This window comes from Dysidea avara, chromosome 8 (assembly GCF_963678975.1).
Source record: "Dysidea avara chromosome 8, odDysAvar1.4, whole genome shotgun sequence".
Lineage (NCBI taxonomy): Eukaryota > Metazoa > Porifera > Demospongiae > Dictyoceratida > Dysideidae > Dysidea > Dysidea avara.
Window position 1 is genome coordinate 6,298,949 of NC_089279.1, and position 22,160 is coordinate 6,321,108.

The 22,160-nt window shown below is 39.8% G+C and overlaps 3 protein-coding genes and 1 pseudogene across 4 annotated transcripts; 3 read left to right on the forward strand and 1 right to left on the reverse strand.

The window, feature by feature from the left end:
* The first annotated feature begins 992 nt into the window (after window positions 1-992).
* LOC136262846 (uncharacterized) lies at window positions 993-6,095 on the forward strand. Its single transcript, XM_066057265.1, has 3 exons — window positions 993-1,354; window positions 1,404-1,649; window positions 5,372-6,095. Exons 1-3 carry the CDS (start codon window positions 1,300-1,302, stop codon window positions 6,037-6,039), a joined length of 969 nt encoding a protein of 322 aa, XP_065913337.1. The 5' UTR covers window positions 993-1,299; the 3' UTR covers window positions 6,040-6,095.
* A 2,261-nt stretch (window positions 6,096-8,356) lies between these two features.
* On the forward strand, window positions 8,357-17,035 carry LOC136262845 (uncharacterized). Of its 2 annotated transcripts, none has more exons than XM_066057264.1 (3): window positions 8,357-8,805; window positions 8,853-9,140; window positions 16,317-17,035. In XM_066057264.1, the coding sequence occupies exons 2-3, from the start codon at window positions 8,882-8,884 to the stop codon at window positions 16,982-16,984; spliced, it is 927 nt and encodes a 308-aa protein (XP_065913336.1). In that variant the 5' UTR covers window positions 8,357-8,805; window positions 8,853-8,881; the 3' UTR covers window positions 16,985-17,035. The 2 variants fall into 2 exon arrangements, with proteins under 2 accessions (XP_065913336.1, XP_065913335.1); XM_066057263.1 differs by having other exon boundaries at window positions 8,362-8,805; window positions 8,895-9,140.
* Window positions 17,036-19,420: 2,385 nt separating this feature from the next.
* On the reverse strand, window positions 19,421-21,062 carry LOC136262844 (uncharacterized). The gene is made up of 3 exons (XM_066057262.1): window positions 20,821-21,062; window positions 20,514-20,765; window positions 19,421-20,184 (listed from the first exon to the last, which is right to left on the reverse strand). The coding sequence occupies exons 1-3, from the start codon at window positions 20,873-20,875 to the stop codon at window positions 19,517-19,519; spliced, it is 975 nt and encodes a 324-aa protein (XP_065913334.1). The 5' UTR covers window positions 20,876-21,062; the 3' UTR covers window positions 19,421-19,516.
* The window catches only part of LOC136262877 (uncharacterized), a 1,679-nt pseudogene continuing 571 nt past the window's right edge, over window positions 21,053-22,160 (forward strand).

Genomic DNA, 22,160 nt, shown 5'->3' on the forward strand with positions numbered 1-22,160 from the left:
TCATAGTGAAGCTCCTAGAAATGAGATAATGTCTATAAAGGTGGCAAGTCAGAGGGTTTATAATTGTGGGTCAACCTGTCAGCTAAGGACAAATTGAAACCCCCACATACATTTAATTATTAGTTTCTCATCCTCCTGTACTCAAAAAAGCAGTGCGGGAGGGTGGATTTTTATTTTATTTTTTACTAACTAGGTAGCTAAATTAGCTGGCTAAAAATGAAATTTTCTTAGCTGGACTGCTCAAGCAAGGTACCAACTATAAAAGGCCTTCCTTAGCCACCAGTGATGCAAAAAATCCTTGATGAGGTAAGAAAAACGACGATGCAGGCGGGAATGAGAAACTGTTAGTATTACCAACTAATAAACGGTGGCCTCATCAGGGCACTCCAGCTGAGAAGATCCTATTGTGACCACTGACAATAAAATGTGTGGGTTCAAGGAGGTGATAGCTGGGGCAGGACTAGCCTTGTGGGTTAGTTTTTGTACTCAACAACTGTGATAGTGGACTGACTGCTCTATTAGAGTATCTCGCTATAATGGACCCAAACCGACATGCCAACCTAATATATATATATATATTAGAGTCACATGATGCACATCATTAGAGTCACATGATGCACATCATTAGAGTCACATGATACTAAATACCGTGTTTTTCAGGTTTCTAGTCTCGTGCCCAGACCCCACCCACTGCGTTGAATAGGGTCTGGTGACATTCGCAGGAGTTTTGGGCCCTACGCCATTTTTCTTTTCTGACCAATCGGACGCCTTGATTCAGGTACAACGCGATTTGATAGGCTGGAACTAGGAAAATGGCCGACTACAGCTATGGATACAAATGCGTAAACAATATGGCGGCGGGCCCAAAAACATAGCGTAAGTCACCAGACCCTATTCAACGCAGTGGGTGGGGTTTGGGCACGAGACTATCAGGTTTCTTGCGAAAATCAAAGCATAAACGTGATCAAACACGTGATCTGTAATTCAAATATCTCGAACTTGCAAGGCATTTAAAGTGAATATTCGCACCTTTTGCCGATCATTGTACATGTTCAAGTATTGCTAGTATGCTGCAAGTTATGTAAGCCTTGCTAGTTCGAAGCACGGATCACGTGTTTGATCACGTTAATGCTTTGATTTTCGCCAGAAACCTGAAAAACATGGTAATAGTAATCAGTTGCAATTTCCTAGTCAGGCACTCGTTCCGAGGTCAGTTCTGGAATAACAAACATCGATACAAGCAGTGTAGCTACTGTAAGGAGCAAGTCGACTTACACACATTTATGTTGAAAGAGCGAAATGCCTAACTCGAGAGGAATCAAAGAGGTTGTAACAGCTCATATGGAGCGAGGAGGTTAGTCAAGAGAATTCTGAACGACTGATGATGATGATAGTTGCTTCAGGTGCCGGGTTTGTTGTGCGCCATGCAATCGGCGGGAAAATTCCCGATTGTGACCCGTTTTTGATGCTGGACCATGCTGGGCCAATGGAGTTTGGACCAGGCGAAGCAGTGGGTGCCCCTGATCACCCTCACAGAGGATTTGAGACGGTGTCTTATGTTGTGTCAGGATCTGCCCAGCACAAAGACAGTGTTGGAAACTCTGGAGTACTAAAGGAGGGATGGGTGCAGTGGATGACTGCTGGATCAGGTGAGAACAGCAACATCTTTCCTTGCACATATATGTAGTGTGCTAGTCTTGCAAGCCAGATTTTTCCTTGCAAAGCATTATCGCTTTCAGTATAGCTAAGCACTCGCGGAAGGGTCTGGGAAATCTGGACGACATTCTGTGAATGTGGTTGAAGTTTAGGTAGACCAATCAGATTGTAGCATTTGTTTTACGTAACTGCACAGTAAAACGTTATGACATTTTCAAACTGGAGGTAGGCCAGATTGCTGATCAATAACACCACCATTATGTGGTCAATTTTCATGAGGTTTGGTCCAGTTGTAGATGATGCAATTGTTACATATAACTAGCTACTTTGTAGGAGTTAACTTAGGACCTTTATTGTATAGGGCTTCTTTGTTGTACTAGAATATTGTGGTAGCTATGACTTGTTTGTAGTAAGTACTACATATGTATTCTAGGCCAAGCAGTATAAAAGGACACAATTATATTGTAATTAATGCTGGTAAAATACTGAACGGTTAAATAGGTTATAGGGCTGAATTAGGGTGATCAATTACAACAACAGATTCCCCAGACCCTTCCTGCAAGCATTAATACTGGAAGCGATAATGCCCTGCATGGTAAAGCGTTTGTCCTGCAAGCCTGGACTATGCATATAACTATACATGTGGCCATACATGCAATGTTGCTGCCCGGCATTGCTACACTCCAGCACAACTGTAAGGGTTTCTTGCAGTGATTTTATGGCAACACAACATAGTAGCATTTAACATTTACTATCCACTTTCCTGAGGACAAGGTCCATATAGGGAATTATAATGATACAAAATACAGCACACTGTCTAACGGCAGATTCTTGAGGCAATACTATTTGTGCTGTACTTTCTATCTGGAATCTCTGCTCATGAAGTACAAATATACAAGAACCATGATAGTGGGCAGGAGCTTATAAGCGCTGAAGGCACAATCGGCACTCATATCGGCACTATCAGCGCTTATAAGCCCCTGATAACAGGGATTGCTTATCTTTTATTGCAAATTCCTAATAGAAAGCATAGAAAAAGCCACCTGAAAAGCATATTATAACTCAAAGACAACCCTCTATTGGTTTTTTGCATGGAGTATAGTGTCAAGTGAAAAGAAAGCAATATAATGAAATTTGCCACTTTGTTCATTATATTATTAATTGTGGGGCAAGCTTGAGCAAGCTCCACTGTAATCGAATCTCATTACACAGCAAGTTCACAACTAAATACGAAATACCTTACAAGTTCTTGAGTGCCACACAAGCCGGCTGTGATATATCCTCAATCTTCATATCATTGTCAATACCACAGATGATGTTAATAGTGTAGATAATTGGACTTCCTCTTATTTTTGCTTTTTATAATCAATGCCACAGATGACAGTTTTCTGGTAAGTTTGTGTAAAGGTATCAAACTAGTTGGGAAAGGACTATAGCACATTACTTAATATGTAAAACTGTAACCTCTTGTCGAGATAACATCAATTATAAAGATAAAAATGGTTTTCACTTTTTGAGGTTTTGTTTTTATCGTTACTGGACTTCCTTATTTGTAGTTATCCACAGTGAAACTGTGAAGGTGACTACTGGTAGTGATCTTATTTTGCATCTGTGTGTTGAACCTCATGTTGCTACCAGCCTCAGTGCATGACCGAGATGAATCATGGGTGATGATATTAGAAACATTGTAATATGTACTGATGATAGTGTTTGAGAGCATAGGAATGCCACGAAGAAGGGGATTATTCATGATACGCAGAGCTGCAGGATCAGAGATATGATGGACAACATTCCCATAATTTGTTAGTTTTTGTTTTCAGTGATCCTATTCCTTGTTTTAATGTGTCTAGTTGATGTGGTTTTTTTTCTAACCATCTTAGCTAACTTGTAAGATACGTTAGTGTTTATCAGAGTAATTTGATTAACTGGAGTAGCTATCAGACTTCTAGATATTTCATAGGAGCCTGTGATTGGCTGGGCCTACCATGATTGAATGTAAACATCTTAGTGGTATTGCAATAATGCAAATGTTGTGCAATAAAGGAAACAGTGTATGAATGTTGTATTTATAGTTCTTGTGACTGAGTATAGGCTCTGCATGTATGTAGGATACATGTAAGAGTCCACAATGACATGATCACCTGGAAGACTGTGATGGAAGAAAGTTATTAATGTGCATGACGTACATACACACATTATATAGCTCGAGCTATACAATGTGTGTATGTTCGCCATGCACTTATTGGATGTCAGACTTATCTGCCAGAATCAGTGTCACTGGAGAGGAATAAGTTAGTGGTAGTGTTTTTTTATGCACAAACAAAATGCAAACACACTACTGCTGTACAGTGGTTTGCGGAATGTTTGCAACACAATTGTAAAGCGCCAACCGATAAACGTGATCCATTAACTTTGAAATGCATTGATAGGTCATGTTTCTGGTGACTTCCTGTATAGCAAAGATTCCGCATTCCTCTGTATGTTGTCATGAAGCCATGTTGTTTACACAGTGTGGTTTGACACTATGGCACCCAGGAATAGTTTAAAGGAACAAGGTATTGAAGCCATTCAACCACACATTTCACAGTTAGGCTTTGTATATTGACAGGCGAGATATAGCCTGACATGCTGCGTAAACAGTCAGGCTACAGGCTCTCCTTTGATAACTACTTTGAAAACATAACACTCTCCAACCATCTATCTGGTTGGTAGGAGTACAATGTTATAGCACGTTTCATTGTTCGCCCACAAAAAAAATGCGTGGGGAAGATCAAACAAATAAGAGTGCTATTATTTCCATACAGTACTGAACGAAAAATACAGCACTGCGTACTGAAAATATAGCACTGTTGATCGCGTGCGTAATATTTTAAATCACCAAAAGTAGCTGGCAGTTGCTGTCCTGTTGGTGATGCATACAAGGCTTTCTTATAAGCCACAAAAAAACGTTCACCTATAAGAGACTTTAAAAATTGTATTGTATGGTATGTAAAATGTAACCTGTGGTTGTTATTGGACATGCGTTATCTTTGCACATCTACACTAAAAACAGAACTAGTTTTTGAGTGATGGCCATGAAGGTAGGCTGATAAATTCTCTACAGGGCTATGTTTTAGATTTTGCGCATAGCACTATGGCTTTGCAAGGAAACGCAAGGATTTGTGTGGTGAATAACAACTTTAGTGTTAACTTGTCTTCTATATGTACGCTATATAGATTAGTATGAAACATAGAGTTGTTGAGTTATGAGCTGAAGTTATTTAGCATGGTTTCCAGTGTGCTATAGTGAAGTTCGATTTAAGCCCCTGAAGATCTCATAGCTACTATAAAGCAGTACAAGCTAATGGCATTTTGTTTGGCTTGTGTTAAAGAGAAAGATAAACACCTCTAGCATATGGATTTATTTTACATGTCAGTGTACAGGACACTTTGTATGGCCCCAAATAGCTGTGAGCACCGTAAATTATATTAAATTTTTTGAAAAATATGGAGTAGGGATTGCTGAAAAAACACAAAACAAGAATACAAGAAGGACTTTGCTTGTAAGCTCAAAGTCAAAAGGGATTTTTATGGGTTCACTCAATATAACCATGATTCTTGTTGATTTACTTCAGCAATCCTTTTTTGTTTCGTGGATTCTTTCAGCAATCTCTCTTATGTCTATAGTACATTTAGTACTGATAATGTTGTTTGTTTCTTTGCCGGTTTTGTTTAGGTATTGTTCACAGTGAAATGCCTAGTGATGAAATGATGGCTAAAGGTGGCAAGTTAGAGGGTTTTCAGTTGTGGGTTAATCTACCAGCTAAGGATAAATTGGTACCCCCTCGTTATCAGGACACTCCAGCTGAGAAGATCCCTATTGTGACCACTGACAATGGAAATGTGTGGGTTAAGGTGATAGCTGGGGAGAGTCTTGGAGCTAAAGCAGTGATCAATACTCATACTCCCATGATGATGTTAGACGTTCATCTCCAACCAGGAGCAAAATTTAGTCAGCCAGTCCCAAAAAGCTTTAATGGATTTGTCTATGTTTGGAGAGGATCTGGCTACCTTGGTGCAGAAAGGACTAGCATGGAGATGGGACAGGTAGCCATATTGGATGACAGTGATGGTGAAGTGGTAATGGAAGCAGCAGCTAATGACATTGTACACATTTTACTGATTGCTGGAGAACCGATCAATGAACCGATAGTAAAATCTGGTCCATTTGTAATGAACACAATGGAAGAAATACAACAAGCTTTTGAAGACTACCGCAGTGGTAAACTAGGAAAGATTGATGGCGCTGAGAATAGATATGCACAAGCAGAAGCAGCCAGGAATAAACAAAAGGAGACAGGAAAATGGTCCAAGGACTCCGCAATGGTTGACAGCCATAATTAATTGTTAAATTTGTTAATTTTTTTCACATGTACATTTGATTGTTGATTCACTGTTTACTTCTGTTTACTATAAATACACTGACTATAGCTGCACCTGATGATCCACAATTTAGTATCTCAATTAGCAGAAATTCGGTCAAACTTGAACGCTCTATTAGAGAGTTTTTATTATAGTAATTTTGTGGATTTCAGTTAATTGAAAGTAAAGGATCATGCTACAGTAGCTTACTATACCACGATCCATTAGAAGACTACAAAATGCACCATAAGTGGTAATAAATTCATTGGTGGTATGAATCATGTTTAGAATATCTTCTGCGATAGGTATTTACCACACATGACCACGAATGTCGCCGAAAGCCATATGAACACGCTTAGCATTTCTAAGGATTTAATTAAGCAGACATACCATAATGAACCACCACTCAAGGATCCACTGAATTACTGAAGTTAGATCTACAACTATACTGGAGATGCAAGTTGAATTACGACAAAACTCCCTAATAGAGTAGTCACCGCATTTCTGCTAATGTGAGTGAGAGAGTCAAGAGCATAATAGTCATGTACAAGGAGTAACCATTGAATAGCACATTTCATTGGAGCGCAACTGCTGCATGCTATATGATAGGATTAGGAGTATTAATAATATTATGTGACCTGACACTCCTTCAAACGAATCATGTAACTATCCAGGAAAATTCTATACTATGGCCTCGCTGTCAGAGTGGTGATTATTAGTGTTGTTACAGTATTAAGAAATCTGTTCGTATAGTATTAGTATTTGACCTTGACTTTCAATGATAGTAAAGTACTAGTATTACTTTTGGTATGTAAATTTTCATAAGTAAGTATTTTAAAGCATTTACTACTAAATTTGATTTGGTAGAGTACAGGTTATACCAAAAGTCCATAATTATATCTAACCAATTAGTAACAATTCTGAATTTGCTGGTGCAGTTTACAGATTTCAGTCTTCAAATAAATATTTCTGTTTCTCTTTCCACTAGTAGCATCTCCACCATGCAGTTGAAAGATATGTGTTTGAGAGGTTGGTACTGCTAAACTATCAAGCTATTAAGGAGCTAATGCTTAAAAATGCTTCAGTTTTCCAACCCAATAATCTAACAGATCCATTCTACATTCTTCAATGGTTATCCTGGCATGTGCATGAATATTCAACAACTCCCAAGTTCCAAACAGTTACAATAAACTCCAACAGTTCCAGTTACCAAAGTGAACTAAGCAATTTCTATATACTACCGATAGATCAACAACATGAGCAAAGTGATTATTGGAGCCTAAGTAACATCAGAGGAAATACAAAGAGCACTTTTAAGGCTCACCTATTTGTGGCTTTAAAAAGAAATCTTCAAAAGTTTATAAAGTGCTGTGAAGGTAAGAACTGGACTAAAGTACTGATTAAATGAATGAGTCACTATATAATATCAACTAAATCTTGATGAAGCAATTATTAAGTAAAGACGAGTAAGTGTTTAGTATCTAACCATCCCTTTACTAGTATCTCTTTAGTAAACCATCCAATGTGTGGTATAGTACTAACAGAAAAAGGGTTATATTTTCCCAAAGTAATTAGTATACTGGAACAACACTAGTGATTAGTAACTCTTTGGTGCAGCTAGGAGACCAGGAGCTATACACCGCTACAAAGAGCATGCATTTATATTTAGCTCAAATCTTAGATAGCTATTATTACAAAATTTTTTTGCATTTTACAATTGGAGGCCATTGATTTAGATATACAATATCCTCTGATTCCGCAGGAGGCAAAGGGGTGCATATCCCAGACACTAACAAATCAAAAAGTTATAAACACTAAAATCATACAGTGGAGCCTGTTTCAGTGTCTATATAAAAGGCAACTCTTCCCCTTGTAAGGCACTTGTGCACAGTATCACTAATATAAAGCGACCACCTTTATTTTCATGTTAGCTATTTAAAAACAAGTTCAGGTTAAACTTAAATACAGTGTACGTAGTAGTCACTCACAATTTTAGGTGAGATTTTAGGGGGGTCTGAAAGCCTCCCCTCCCTAAAGAATAACTGAACACTGTTTGCTGCTTCCCAAGTACACACACAGGGGTACCACCAGTTTGATACACTTGAGAGAATTGAAATTCCGCTTTGATTGCTACATTTCACCTATAAAACAGCCTTGATTTCTTGATCGTCAACCGCACTTTTTCAAACTTTCAAAGGTGTTTGATCACCACTTTTGCGGACGTCTTCACTTGATCGCTTGATTCACTGTACAAAAAGCCCCTTGATCCCTTTATTGAATCTTGATCCCGGTCGTAAGTGTTTCAATAGGCAGTACAGAAGTGCTTGATAGTTGTGAAAACATAGAGAGGGTGTGACCTCGGGTGTGACCGTTACTCGATCTTAACATATTAAATTACTTACCTCGACAGAATACACATTCCTGTCAGGTTAACCAATTTGTCACATTACAAGCCGACAAAGTACAGCCAGTTGACAAATTAAAGAAGTCCATTAGAAACCTGTAACTGCGCACTATGGCACGGAAAGCTGGAAAGCTGGAAAGCGATACAGATATGTCACGTGAGTTACTTCCGTTTCCAATCCCGTTTGTGAACTACACTTTTCCCGAGGTCAAGTTAGTTCTGGGCATAGGTATTATATACTACAGTGTTATAGCTACAAACAAGACTTAAAAGGGAAAGAAGGAGCGAAATGTCCAAAGTCAGAGGAAGCAAACAGATCGCAACTGCTCATATGCAGCGAGAAGGTTAGTCCGTAGATACTATAGCCTTACCCTATAGTATCTATGGTTAGTCAAGAGAATTCTGAACTAAAGACTGATAATGGTTGCTTCAGGTGCTGGGTTTGTTGTGCGCCGTGCAATCGGCGGGAAAATTTCTGATTGTGATCCGTTTTTGATGCTGGATCATGTTGGGCCAATGGAGTTCGGACCAGGAGAAGCAGTAGGCGCCCCTGATCACCCTCACAGAGGCTTTGAGACGGTGTCTTACCTTGTGTCAGGATCTGCCCAGCACAAAGATAGTGTTGGAAACTCGGGACAACTGAAGGAAGGATGGGTGCAGTGGATGACTGCTGGTTCAGGTGATAATATAATTGATTCATCTCCATAGCAACACAAACATTGCAACCATTTTCCTGAATAGTTATGTACAGGCGCTTATTGCGGGAGTCATCGAAACTAGCCACCTTGCTTTATTTTAATTGTCAAATCGTGGTTATTTGATAAATGGTTTCTAATCCTGCCATAGAGTGGTTGCAATTACATTAGATGCAATTAGAAAAACTTGTGGCAAGAATCCATTGCCACAACGCATAAAAATTGCGTATTGATTCTACTGCCACAATGCAAATATGGATAGCTTATAGTGTTACATTCACCTATTATAAGGTATTAACGTATTAAAAGGATGAGAGTGCAGCTGGTCTGGTTTCTGAAACTACAATAGAATTCCGCTTTTTGCTAGCACGTTTAAGAAACCAGATGCCTATTCACGTTTACCATTGTGTTAAAAGAGTTTTTCTGACACAGTTATGAAGAAAGAAGGCAGTTTAACCTCACCATATCAACTTTCGGGTGGACCTGTTTTTTGAACATGCGTGGGTGAATACACGCTATTTTTGCCATGTAGCCACAAAGCAGACCGGCTATGCTCTCACTACTCTAGTATGTTAGTATCTGATAACAGACGATTATCAACACCGATGTAGTTTCGCTGTTAGTCACTCTATAGCAGGAAAATGAAGTATGCAATTTTCCCTGCACCTGGCTGTACAAATACCATGTGTTTTGCCACACGTTTCAGTTGAACGCCGCACCTGTGACATCACATGCAACCGCTCTATAGTCATCCGAAGTTTTTTGATATACGGTATACTGGCCAGAAAATAAGTGGTATTGTTTGTGTTGCTATGGAAATGCTATACACTGCTATATTGCTATATCAATATGTACAAACAGTATATAGCTATTTGTCCCATGCTGGTTATAAAAAAATTGTAATTTCCAAGGGCATCTCTTCTGAAGTCTCTATATCTATGTACGTACTCAAATAAGTACAAACTTTGTCCATACTGTTAGAGATCACGATGCAACAATTAAACTCTGTCTCCTAGTGTCTCTAGTTATCTCATAGACTCATTACTCTCATCAGGCCAAGCTCACTACCCAGGTCAACTTTACCACGTAGCTACCTCCCTAGCACGCTCATATAGCCGTATTACTACCTAGTTCACATTCTATGGAAATGTACTTGAGAAGTATCAAAATGTGGTCGAAATTAAACCTCTATACACCTTCCCTTGCATATTATTTAATATTGCTGCGTGGCATAGCTACAGTATTATAGTAACTGTATATTAGGGATCGTGGAGGTTTGGGATATATCATCCCAAATCAACTTCACAATGCCTTCATGATGTCTTGGCAGTAATGGTGACGTGCAAACAAAGCTAAAATTGTCTTCAAAATGGCCAAAAAAATGCTTCAGATAAGTTGCTACGGAATTTTAGAATCTTTTAAAACTAGGTGTGTGCCCACAGCCATCCTTCAAGGGGACATGTCTGGTTTCTTGAAATTAGTAAAAACTGAGTGGTGTCTGTCCAACACCCACGTGAGCTAACAGGCTTTGAGCTACAAAAAATAAACCTTCATTCAATGAACTAAGGCTGTTTACGTACTGTATTAAAGCTCAATTGTCCGTTTTCGTCATGTTTACTTGAAGGGGTTGTTGCCAGAACACCATTGAGTAACTATCATTGCTGTATTATCAGTACCGGAAATTCAGCTTTTCAAAGAACCAGGCCTAGCCTTTCCTTTAAATACTGGATGTGTATGTCTCTCTCAGAACTTATAACTACCACGTTATACTAGACTTTAGAATCTTAAAATGTCTTTATAAGCTATCAGGAATAGCATAGTTTCTTGAGTTGAAAAGGGGAATATCCCCTTTGTACAAGAATTATTAAGGGGGCACGCTACTAATTCCTATGGCTTCACCTGAAAATAACTGCTTTCTACTGATCCCTGCTTGCTATCCATTATTTTTTGTATCAGATGCATTTATAGCACTAAGAAATCATCATCTCCAGTTAAAAACACTCACTAAAAGTTTCAGCTTTGTGTTTAAGACCAAAAAGTTGTAGAAACCTACACAGTTATGGAATTTTTGAAACTAGTCTCTCAGTTTTAGTTCTATGGTGTTCGAACTTTACAATCTGCTACCTAAGTGGATTTGTAACAAAAGTATGGAAGCAATTTTTGGAATTTCGTTTTCAAATTAGCTGTGGAATTCTCAATATTTGTAAGAAAAAATTGATCCGGTTTTCTGGTGCTCTAGTAGTCGGGTAATAACATCATACAAAATTCTGATTCCATACTTTTCAAGATAATATTATGACAAGCCTCTGCAAAATTTTTTAGAGAGTTTCATCATCAGCTGTAGAAGAAGAATCAATTTTACTGAAAAATGACAATTGCGCCATAGTTTACACATGCTTTGAAGATTTTTACTCAGATTTGCACTAAACAGATATTCAAGGCCTCAACTACAACATCAGTTATTGATCAGTTAGATAATAGTGTCTGTGTTGACTATAGAGCTTCACATAAAGACATGTTTTAAATCCACGGAAGCCATAGGACATAGTTGCCTGCCCCCTTAATGGAAATTAAGAGCAGCCATGAGGCTTTGTGTGTGGAGAAATTGCATATGTGTAAACTTCGTGGCACACACAGCAACTCTAAATAACAATTTTAGATAACACAAGGTCACACTATTTTACATCATGTGATTGGGGGAGCAATTATTAGAATACAATAATGATGTGTGTGAGTGTGATGGGCTCGAATGCTATCAATTACTGATACAACACAATGTACAACAATGTGGCATAACAGAATGCGCGCGCATACATAGGGCATTAAATAGATACATACATAATCATTGTGTGTGCACGTAGTTAAGTACTTATGTCACACTGCTCCCTAAGTTTATTGAGTCCTCGAAATTAAGGTCTGTAAAAGTCTGGGGGATGGCGAGTCCTTTGTGGCCTGGAGTTAGTTCCAATATCATTAATAGATGTATACCCTAGTACTTTTTGCCAGCCAGTTTCAGTACGGGGGATGGGGTACGAGTCTTTCTTTGTGACACTGTTCAACTGGTCATAGTCTACACAAATTCTTATTTCTCCAGAGGGTTTACAGCAGGAGAACACCGTGGGCTCGTGTAATGCCTTCTTTGGCCATCTCCTGAAGCTGCTGGTGAACTCGCTCAATGGAATTGGGTGGGATAGAACTTTGATAGGTTGTGCATTGCCAGTGTTGATGGTGTGCTGTGTGTGACCTGAGAACAAGGACTTGAATTCTTCCAGTGTGGGTGTAAGGGCAGGGTGAATGTCGGTGGGCATGTCTAGTGTTGGTTTGCTTGTGCGTTTGCATGGTGTAGGGGTTGCCTGGGGACATTCATCGTCAATGGTAATCATGTGCAGGGGTCGGGGGATGGTCTGTGCAGGTTGCAACTGCATGACTTTTTCAGGGTTTTTTACCGCGATAGAAAGTACACTGTTCAAAGTCAAGCACATAACCATGTCTAATCAAAAAGTCACAGCCAAGAATCACTGGTGTGACAGATGGTCAACAACTACAAATTTGTGTTCTGCAGAAAACTTTCCCAGGCCAATTGTCACTGTAGCAACTCCACAAGGAGTTATATCTCTCCCATCTGCATTAACTAATCTGACTGTGTGTGTGGGTTTGATCGGTGTGTGATTAACATGGGATCTTGAAATTACTGAACATGATGCCCCTGAGTCTAGCAGTATCAGGGTTGTGCCATTGTTCAGTGAGCCATATGTGTGTGCTACCCTGTTCGTGTATGGGTTGTGTGTTGTTGCGAGGACAATGTATGTATGCGTGCTTGTGTGTGGTGCATGCATAGTTGTGTGCGCACTCACCAACCTCCGGGGTTCCCCTTGCTCGAGGGATCTGGGCACCCTCTTGTCCATTTCCCCGATTCCGGCAGTCCTGGCCACATGCCCTGTCAATGCACAATTGAAACACTGAGCTGTCCTTCTTGAATAGCAGTTCCTAGCCAATCGGCCACAATTAAGACACTGTCTGGGTGGTTGAGTAGGTTTTGTCAAGTGGCTGCTTAGGGTTGCTAGTTGTTTTGTCACATGTAGTGATCATTCCACTCTGTCTAAGCGGTCTCTTTCTAAGGGAGCTCAGGGGGTGGGCACTGCTGCTGTTCCAGCTGTATTTGAGCTGGAGCTTCAGTCGAAATGCCATGGTGTCAGGCAGCGAGTTGATGAGATGAAAACGTAGCTCAGCTTCAGGGGAGGTAGGACAAGCCCATGTGAATACGTAATAACTACTGAAAGTATTTCACATGAGCTAAATAGACCCTGTATGGGGAAGGGGACCGATGGGGATTAATACATATTTTAGTTCTACTTAGTTTGTTGTGTGCAATGGTGTGATTCACGATTGGATAAATGCTGCCGTTATGGAGTAATTAGACTTACAACGATGACGATGTGGTGGTGACGACTTTCACATCAACAGTAACAGTGGTCATCATGATTACAATATAATCGTTTTTTGTACGATCTATTAATTTCAACAGGTAGTATGACTACGTTGAAAATAAATATTTTTGTTAGCGCTCCGTAGTGCACGTGGTCATGTCCTACCCCCCCTCCTGGCTCAGCTTCACGGCTCGAGTTACACTCAGCTCAGCTTCACGGCTACCCCCCCCCCCCCTCCTGGCTCAGCTGTGCCACGAAGTTTACATTGATGCTGAAACCTGGTCTCGGGCAGCAAGGTGGTGCTCGTCCGTGTCGGGGTCCAACCGGTCAAGAATGGCCTTCTTCAACTTAGCGTAAGTTTCTTTATCGGCATTGCTCACAGGCTCAGGAAGACAAATACTACTCACAGCCATCTTGTCCCAGGTTTCAGCATCAATGTAAACTTCGTGGCACACTCTTAATAATAATTTTAGATAACACGAGGTCACATCATATGATTGGGGGAGCAATTATTAGAATACAATAATGACGTGTGTGAGTAATGCTATTACATATGAAACACAATAGACAAACTATAAAATACACTTTTAAAGTGGTTTGCTCAAGTTACACTTCCTTAGCGATGCACAGCAACGTAATTGATAAATTGCAAAAACAATGAAATTCATTTAATTTCAATGTATTGTTACAAAGTAAGGTGAGAAATAAAGCTATAGCATTTATGTATAACTCAGTAGTCACAAGTAGATGGACGTAGCAATGCTAATCCATCAGTGATTCTAACACTTACAGATAGTTTTCACTATAAATTGCTTGTTTCATCCACTAGGGTGTGGAACATATCAGTTATAATATGATTACTCAGTATATGACTGAGATATATGCACTCTCCCTCAAGCGCTACCGTGCTCTTGGCATCATGTGCAGCATATTTTAGCAGTGGCAGAGAAATGAAGGGAGGGGGGGGGGGGATTAAGGGTGCTGGCAATTAGCAGTGTGGCGGCATATGATCATGGTCCTATGGGATGATTTTATAAGCCAGTGACACATATCTAATTTAATTAATTAATTAATTAAGGGCTTCAAATAGTTTGTGGTGTTTGACTGTGCCCTTCTAAGGAAAGTAATGCCTCGGTATGGTTTCCTTGTGTGAAGAAGGTGACCATGCGATTAGGAATGGTAAAGTGCAGAAGGGAGACACTCATCGGAACTAGAAAGGCACATACCACTGGTGAGTTTGTTATTGTGGAACGGTGACCATGCACTGCTTTGTTTGGCCTCTAGCCTCACAAATGTGGTCAGGAAGACTCGCAGGCAGACTAAAATTCAGTTTTTGTCTGAAGGCATCAGGCAGTTGTTTATTGTTCTAAATTGGGTACATGAAGTGTTAACCAGAGTTCATTTTGTCACATCAGCAAGATTTTCAAAGCAACATTCCTTTAAGCAGCTGGAAAGTTGTTTGTTCTGCTATTTCACTTGTACCAAGAATATGGACCAATGTCACCGGATAACCTTTTGTCTGATCGAGCACGTGAGCGGCTGGGGATGAGACTATCAAAGTCTAAGGTGTCTATTTCATAAATGGATTTTTAACCCTTAAATCCGCATTGGCCAGAAAACTGGCCCAAATAGACGTGCCTTGCACAGCACAAAATGCTGTAACTTTGAAGCATCCATCCTATGGCTATGCAGTTTCTTGTGATGCAACAAGGATTAAAATGATACCAAGGGTTTTCCCCTAATACTAATCAGTGAGGCCAAAACTAGCCATGTAAATAACTTTTTGGCAAGGAAACATGCAAACCCTTTACATACCTTTATAAAATAACCCATAACTCGATGGTGGTTGCTCCTATCGACATGCAACCACTTCCATTCATTTTGTCATAAAATGTTCTATCAGGCCATATGGGACTGATGCGAGTAAGCCCACAATTGAAATTAAAGATGTGGCAAGAAGTTCGAAACATGGAGATGCTACTCACTGTTGTTCATCGCTTCATAATAAGTAAGCTGCTTTAGTTATAGTATTCATTTAACCTAGCCCAGTAAACAGACTTTTAAACAATTTGTTGATTTTGTCCATAAGAATTAAGTTACCCCATCTTACATCACCATGTGTGCCCATACTGTGTAAACACACATTCCCAAAAAGTTCTTCGTGGGTTTAGGGTTAAATTTGAGATTGCTGAAAACTGTACAAAAAGAAATTGAATAGATTTATAGTACAGTGCTCCCTCATTATACAAACCTCTATAATACGAATAGTATAAATGACTGCTCTATTAGAGTATTTTGTCTAAGATGTATGTTCTATTAAAGTATTTAAACAGGGCTCTGTATATAAATGAATGGACTTTGATTCTCCAAAATTTTTGACATCTTGGTCCCAAGGGGGTCAGATAATTGAAGGAGTAGGAGAAAGAGGGTAAGCAAAAACAGTGCTCTCTGTACACTTGTGAAAATGCTGGAATTATGGATGGTCCCTTACATCACAAATCCCTATTTTGACTCTTTAGCTACAGTGTTAAGCAGTTAGCCGGCAGAGTCAGAAAGGGATTTGTTTTACTTGAGATCCTTGTTGATGTATTTCAGCGATCCCTTCATGTTTCATGGAATTTTTTTTGTTCCATATTTTTCAAATTTCATTTTAAAATATTGTGGCTATTATATTTATTGTCTTTTTTTTTTTACTACTGATAATGATGTTTGTTTTCTGCCGGCTTTGTTTAGGTGTTGTTCACAGTGAAATGCCTAGTGATGAGATGATGGCTAAAGGTGGCAAGTCAGAGGGTTTTCAGTTGTGGGTCAACCTGCCAGCTAAGGACAAAATGACACCCCCTCGTTATCAAGACATTCCAACTGAGAAGATCCCTATTGTGACCGCTGACAATGGAAATGTGTGGGTTAAGGTGATAGCTGGGGAGAGTCTTGGAGCTAAAGCAGTGATCGACACTCATACTCCCATCATGATGTTAGATGTTCATCTCAAACCAGGAGCAAAGTTTAGTCAGCCAGTCCCAAAAACCTTTAACGGATTTGTCTATGTTTGGAGAGGATCCGGCTACTTTGGTGCAAAGAGGGCCAGCATGAAGATAGGACAGATAGCCATATTGGATAACAGTGATGGTGAAGTGGTAATGGAAGCAGCAGCTAATGACGTTGTACACTTTTTACTGGTTGCTGGAGAACCGATCAATGAACCGATAGCAAAATATGGTCCATTTGTAATGAATACAATGGAAGAGATACAACAAGCTTTTCAGGACTACCACAGTGGTAAACTAGGAAAGATTGATAATGCTGAGGAGAGATATGCACAAGCAGAGGCTGCCAGGAATAAACAAAAGGAGTCAGGAAAATGGTCTAAGGATTCTGCAATGGTTAACAGTCATCGTTAAATTACATGTACATTATTGCTAAATGCTTATCATGAACTTTCATGCATATGAGTATAGTACAAAAATTAGGCGGTGGAAACATCATTTATTGGATTTTTACAAGCTGTTGAAGGCCCAGGGCAAATTGTGACTGACATTATGAGGTGATGTAGTGCAAGAGCACACTTGACGTGTTGGTGTATAAATATATATGTGACTGGATTGCAAAAAGAAAGCTCTTTCACAGACAAAATTTGACCTATTTTTGAACTTTGAAGCTTCATAACCTAAAATTTTCCACAAGTGTAGCTACAGTATCTGGCCTCGTTTTGATACTGACAGCAAGTTAATCAGTGTAAGGAGTCAAGTGGTGCATCATTTTGTTTGCTGGTACCTTTTGCAAACCTGGTCACACATACAGTGGATCTTAAACTGGTCATCTTCAGGCCAGCATGGCTGTAAAAGAGACTGGTACCTTTAGTGTATAAAACTTATCACTTTTGGGTTGACAATTTTCAGAGAGATGACTGCAGGATCCACTATGTAACTACAAGAGTAAATAATTTACTCTTGATAATGAGTTTGTTTGACCCTAAAAATGTATTATGATCTCTTGACTATTGTTTTGTAATAAACCGAATTGGGGGGGGGGGGGGGGGGGTGGGCATCATGACCCAGGTAGTAGGTATATGTATAGCTATTAGCAGGAGGTCTGGAGGGTACAGCTAGAAAATGAAGGTATTTTTAAAGTTCTAGGACTAAAAATTTCGATGTAGAGTAGTTTTATGCACCAATATCGAAATCATAGCAAGGGTTCATAATATGAACTCTTGATCATCGTGACAAATCATGCTTTCTAAGTGGTTCAAAAGCTGTGCGTAGGGATCAGTGACAGCCAAGAGTAAATTGTTATATAAAATGCCACATATATATATATACAATGGATCAAGATTAAGTTACAATAAAACCCTAGTAGGCTATATAGTTAAGTGTGTCCATGTGTGGTTGGTGCTGCAGATGAGAGTTGTGTTGCTTGCAGTGGCTGTTCTATTAGAGTACTTGACTGACTGGAGTATAATCTATTACACACAATTTGCATAAACATAAATAGGTCATGAAGCTTCATCAATGAGCAGAATAATTATAACTATTCCTTGTGAAAATGTTTCAGCATCACTGATGGATTAATAAAAACTTTAATAGAATATAATTTTTATTAGATGTTAACTCAGAACTGCCACTATGTATATTTTCTATGGGAAGTAATGTCATGATTATTCTCCACAGGTGAATACAGGAAGCAGGATCTTTTAGCACTATTACAAATGGCTGAAAGGAATTGATATTGAGCATAATTTTCAGCATAATAGGTTATTAATTCAGTCTTGAGCACTGCATAAAAGCATGATAGGCTGGTGTTTAGCCACATGCCCCTCTCTGGATCCGCCACTGTTGTGTATTTGTACATGTACTGCTGCATACGTACACAAAACCATAATGATATAGAACACAAGGTGTTAGGATAAGTAACCGTTAAACAGCATGAGATTATTTATAGAGCAACTATATGTGCTATAGGATTAATTAACCAATAAGGAGTGTGTATGTGGCCTGGCACTCCTTCAGAAGTAAGTATAACTTATCAGACTGTTCTCAGAAGTCAAAGAATCAGGGTACATTCCTATATTAGAATACATGCACATGGTGGGACCCATACCAACAAGTACATATCATAGAATATACAGAGAAGTCCAAGATGGTAGCTATGTAATGATTCTAACATAAGCGGTTCTAAGGGAGGAGCATATACCCCTAACCCTAACCCTAAAAAAAATTAAAATAAACTTGGGAAAAAGTTGCTATATATAATAGATTGGCATTGTTATAGTTTTAGCATTTTTCATGCTTTTAGCATTAATTTCAAACCATTAGATCTATAGTATAGTAGATATACCACGGCAACAGTTCTTACACACTTGCCACCACCATCAGTTCATTTAATTTTATCCAATTAAGCACAAACATGTGTTGTAGAACCTCCCTAATTCCCTTGTAAATTCCACACAATCAGTAATTACTGCCTGCCCAGTAATAACAACAAATAAAAGTGAACTTGTGACAGTGATTTTGTACAGAGGCAGTTGGACACTCCCCCATAAATAATATTATCAACTATTGGTTATGGTTTGTAATGAGAATGTCACTCAAGAGTTAGTAACAAAGATTACTAGCTGTCTTGCCATGTTCGACAATGTGGAACATGTAATGGGCATGTCGCTAGTTAGCAGAATGCCATTAAGGAATGCTAACTACACGGTACATAATGGCCATTAATGGGTAACAATTGAAGCCATAAAGATGCTAATGTGTTTCTGAATCCACCCATTCATTATTTTACCAGCCCGATAAAATCACTTCACAGCTTTGCTAGTGCCGTACTGCCACTTTAATCTACTAACTCAGGCTCGCCCTGTTATGCTATCAGCATTAATCTACTAAAATATTATATACACATATGTGTAGCATGAAATGTACGTGAGGATCTTAACATGATCAATGATGACTATTAGCCATTGCAGTGTCTTTAGACCATGTTCCTGTCTCCTTTTGCTTCCTCTTGGCAGCCTCTGCTTGTGCATATCTCTCCTCAGCACCGTCAATCTTTCCTAATTTACCACTGTGGTAGTCCTGAAAAGCTTGTTGTATCTCTTCCATTGTGTTCATTACAAATGGACCATATCTTGCTATCGGTTCATTGATCGGTTCTCCAGCAATCAGTAAAATGTGTACAATGTCATTAGTTGCTGCTTCCATTACCACTTCACCATCACTGTCATCCAATATGGCTACCTGTCCCATCTCCATGCTAGTTCTCTCTGCACCGAGATAGCCAGATCCTCTCCAAACATAAGCAAATCCATTATAGCTTTTTGGAACTGGCTGACTAAACTTTGCTCCTGGTTGGAGATGAATATCTAACATCATGATGGGAGTACGAGTGTCGATCACTGCTTTAGCTCCAAGACTCTCCCCAGCTATCACCTTAACCCACACATTTCCATTGTCAGTGGTCACAATAGGGATCTTCTCAGCTGGAGTGTCCTGATAACGAGGGGGTATCATTTTGTTCTTTGCTGGCAGGTTGACCCACAACTGAAAACCCTCTGACTTGCCACCTTTAGCCAACATCTCATCACTAGGAGTTTCACTGTGAACAACACCTAATACAGAAAGAGACGGTTATTGATAGAAGAACGAAGTAATACCAAGAGTCCATATAATAAAGAGGTAACACATTATGCCAAATATGAGCTTGAGGGAAGGATCTGAAACTCATGACCCACAACTGTCTCACAAAATTCCATGTGGTTGAAATCATTACCTTTTCTGCTTCATTAATGTTAGGTAGTTTGTAAAACTATTTGAAATCAGTTTTGAAATCCGAACTGTTCAGAATCTGGAATCTTAGCCAAACTGAATTCTATGGGCCGGAGGAGTTGTTTTTGGAATTTAGCATATTTAGCTGAAGTTACTGAGAGGCTTTTCTCACCTGATCCAGCAGTCATCCACTGCACCCATCCCTCCTTTAGTAGTCCAGAATTTCCAGCACTATCTTTGTGCTGCGATGATCCCTCCACCATGTATGTCACCGTCTCAAAGCCTCTGTGAGGGTGATCAGGGGCGCCTATTGCTTCTCCTGGTCCGTACTCCACTGGTCCAAAGTGATCTATCCCCAAAAACGGATCACAGTCAGGGACTTCCCCGCTTTGACCAATTGGACAACGAACCATAAACCCTGCCCCTTAAAAATAAATAAAACGTGCTGAACACAAGATATGACAGACGCCTCTACCAACCTTCTCTTTGCATACGGGCTGTAGCGATCTGCTTTATCCTTCTTGATTTTGGCATTGTTCTTCTAGGAGCTAGAGCGTTCGGTAGCTGTTTAATTGTTACTCTCGACGTTTTGCTCTACTCAGCCGTTTATATATAGCTACGCAGCTACATGCTAGACGTTCCAGAATTGACCAGAGCAAGAGAAACTTGTGACTAGCGCGGAATACGGTACAGTGCATGACTTGTGACGTCATAGTTTGATAGAAACGCGACTAGTGATGTCACTACTCATGTCAAAATGTGTTTGGCGTGAGGTACTCGGTTTTGTGCTGGTCACCATCTTTCTTGTCAGTTCTAGAGCTACAAGTGATATAAATAGCTACTGTACGGAGCAAGACTCACAAGATTGTTTTATTCTCAGAGAAAGAAGTAGCCCCAGAAGTAGCGAAATGCCGAAAGCGAGAGGAATCAAAGAGATAGCAACTGCTCATATGCAGCGAGAAGGTTAGCTAAGAGCATAAACTTGAGCTGAGATTTATGGCATGTGTTTCAGGTGCTGGTTTTATTGTACGCCGTCCAATTGGCGGTAAAATCCCTGATTGTGACCCGTTTCTGATGTTGGATCATTTTGGGCCAGTGGAAGTACGGACCTGGAGAAGCAGTAGCGCCCCTGATCACCCCTCACAGAGGATTTGAAACAGTGTCTTACATTGTGGAGGGATCGATGCAGCACAAAGATAGTGTTGGAAACTCTGGACAACTAAAGGAGGGATGGGTACAGTGGATGACTGCTGGATCAGGTGAGACCAGCCACACCTCCCCTTGCACGTGATCATCACAGCCCAGCAAATCTGTGGCTAGTACATTGTGGCTGCAGGCATATTTAGCTTTGTTGTCTTCAGCCAGACTCATCAATATCAATGTTACTTTTTCTTCCATTGTTTTTTAGGTGTTGTTCACAGTGAAACTCCTGATGATGAGATGATGGCTAAAGGTGGCAGGTCAGAGGGTTTTCAGTTGTGGGTTAACCTGCCAGCTAAGGACAAAATGATACCCCCTCGTTATCAGGACACTCCAGCTGAGAAGATCCCTATTGTGACCACTGACAATGGAAATGTATGGGTTAAGGTGATAGCTGGGGAGAGTCTTGGAGCTAAAGCAGTGATCGACACTCGTACTCCCATCATGATGTTAGATATTCATCTCCAACCAGGAGCAAAGTTTAGTCAGCCAGTTCCAAAAAGCTATAATGGATTTGCTTATGTTTGGAGAGGATCTGGCTATCTTGGTGCAGAGAGAACTAGCATGGAGATGGGACAGGTAGCCATATTGGATGACAGTGATGGTGAAGTGGTAATGG

What these genes read in the sequence shown, in the direction of transcription:
- LOC136262844 (XM_066057262.1), bottom strand. Translation starts at nt 20,875, where the DNA reads ATGCCAAAATCAAGAAGGATAAAGCAGATCGCTACAGCCCGTATGCAA. An exon ending in AGCCCGTATGCAAAGAGAAG is followed by an intron (nt 20,766 to 20,820) that starts GTTGGTAGAGGC and finishes TTTATTTTTAAG; the next exon opens with GGGCAGGGTTTATGGTTCGT. An exon ending in GTGGATGACTGCTGGATCAG is followed by an intron (nt 20,185 to 20,513) that starts GTGAGAAAAGCC and finishes TTTCTGTATTAG; the next exon opens with GTGTTGTTCACAGTGAAACT.
- LOC136262846 (XM_066057265.1), top strand. Translation starts at nt 1,300, where the DNA reads ATGCCTAACTCGAGAGGAATCAAAGAGGTTGTAACAGCTCATATGGAG. An exon ending in AGCTCATATGGAGCGAGGAG is followed by an intron (nt 1,355 to 1,403) that starts GTTAGTCAAGAG and finishes TAGTTGCTTCAG; the next exon opens with GTGCCGGGTTTGTTGTGCGC. An exon ending in GTGGATGACTGCTGGATCAG is followed by an intron (nt 1,650 to 5,371) that starts GTGAGAACAGCA and finishes GGTTTTGTTTAG; the next exon opens with GTATTGTTCACAGTGAAATG.
- LOC136262845 (XM_066057263.1), top strand. Translation starts at nt 8,751, where the DNA reads ATGTCCAAAGTCAGAGGAAGCAAACAGATCGCAACTGCTCATATGCAG. An exon ending in TGCTCATATGCAGCGAGAAG is followed by an intron (nt 8,806 to 8,894) that starts GTTAGTCCGTAG and finishes TGGTTGCTTCAG; the next exon opens with GTGCTGGGTTTGTTGTGCGC. An exon ending in GTGGATGACTGCTGGTTCAG is followed by an intron (nt 9,141 to 16,316) that starts GTGATAATATAA and finishes GGCTTTGTTTAG; the next exon opens with GTGTTGTTCACAGTGAAATG.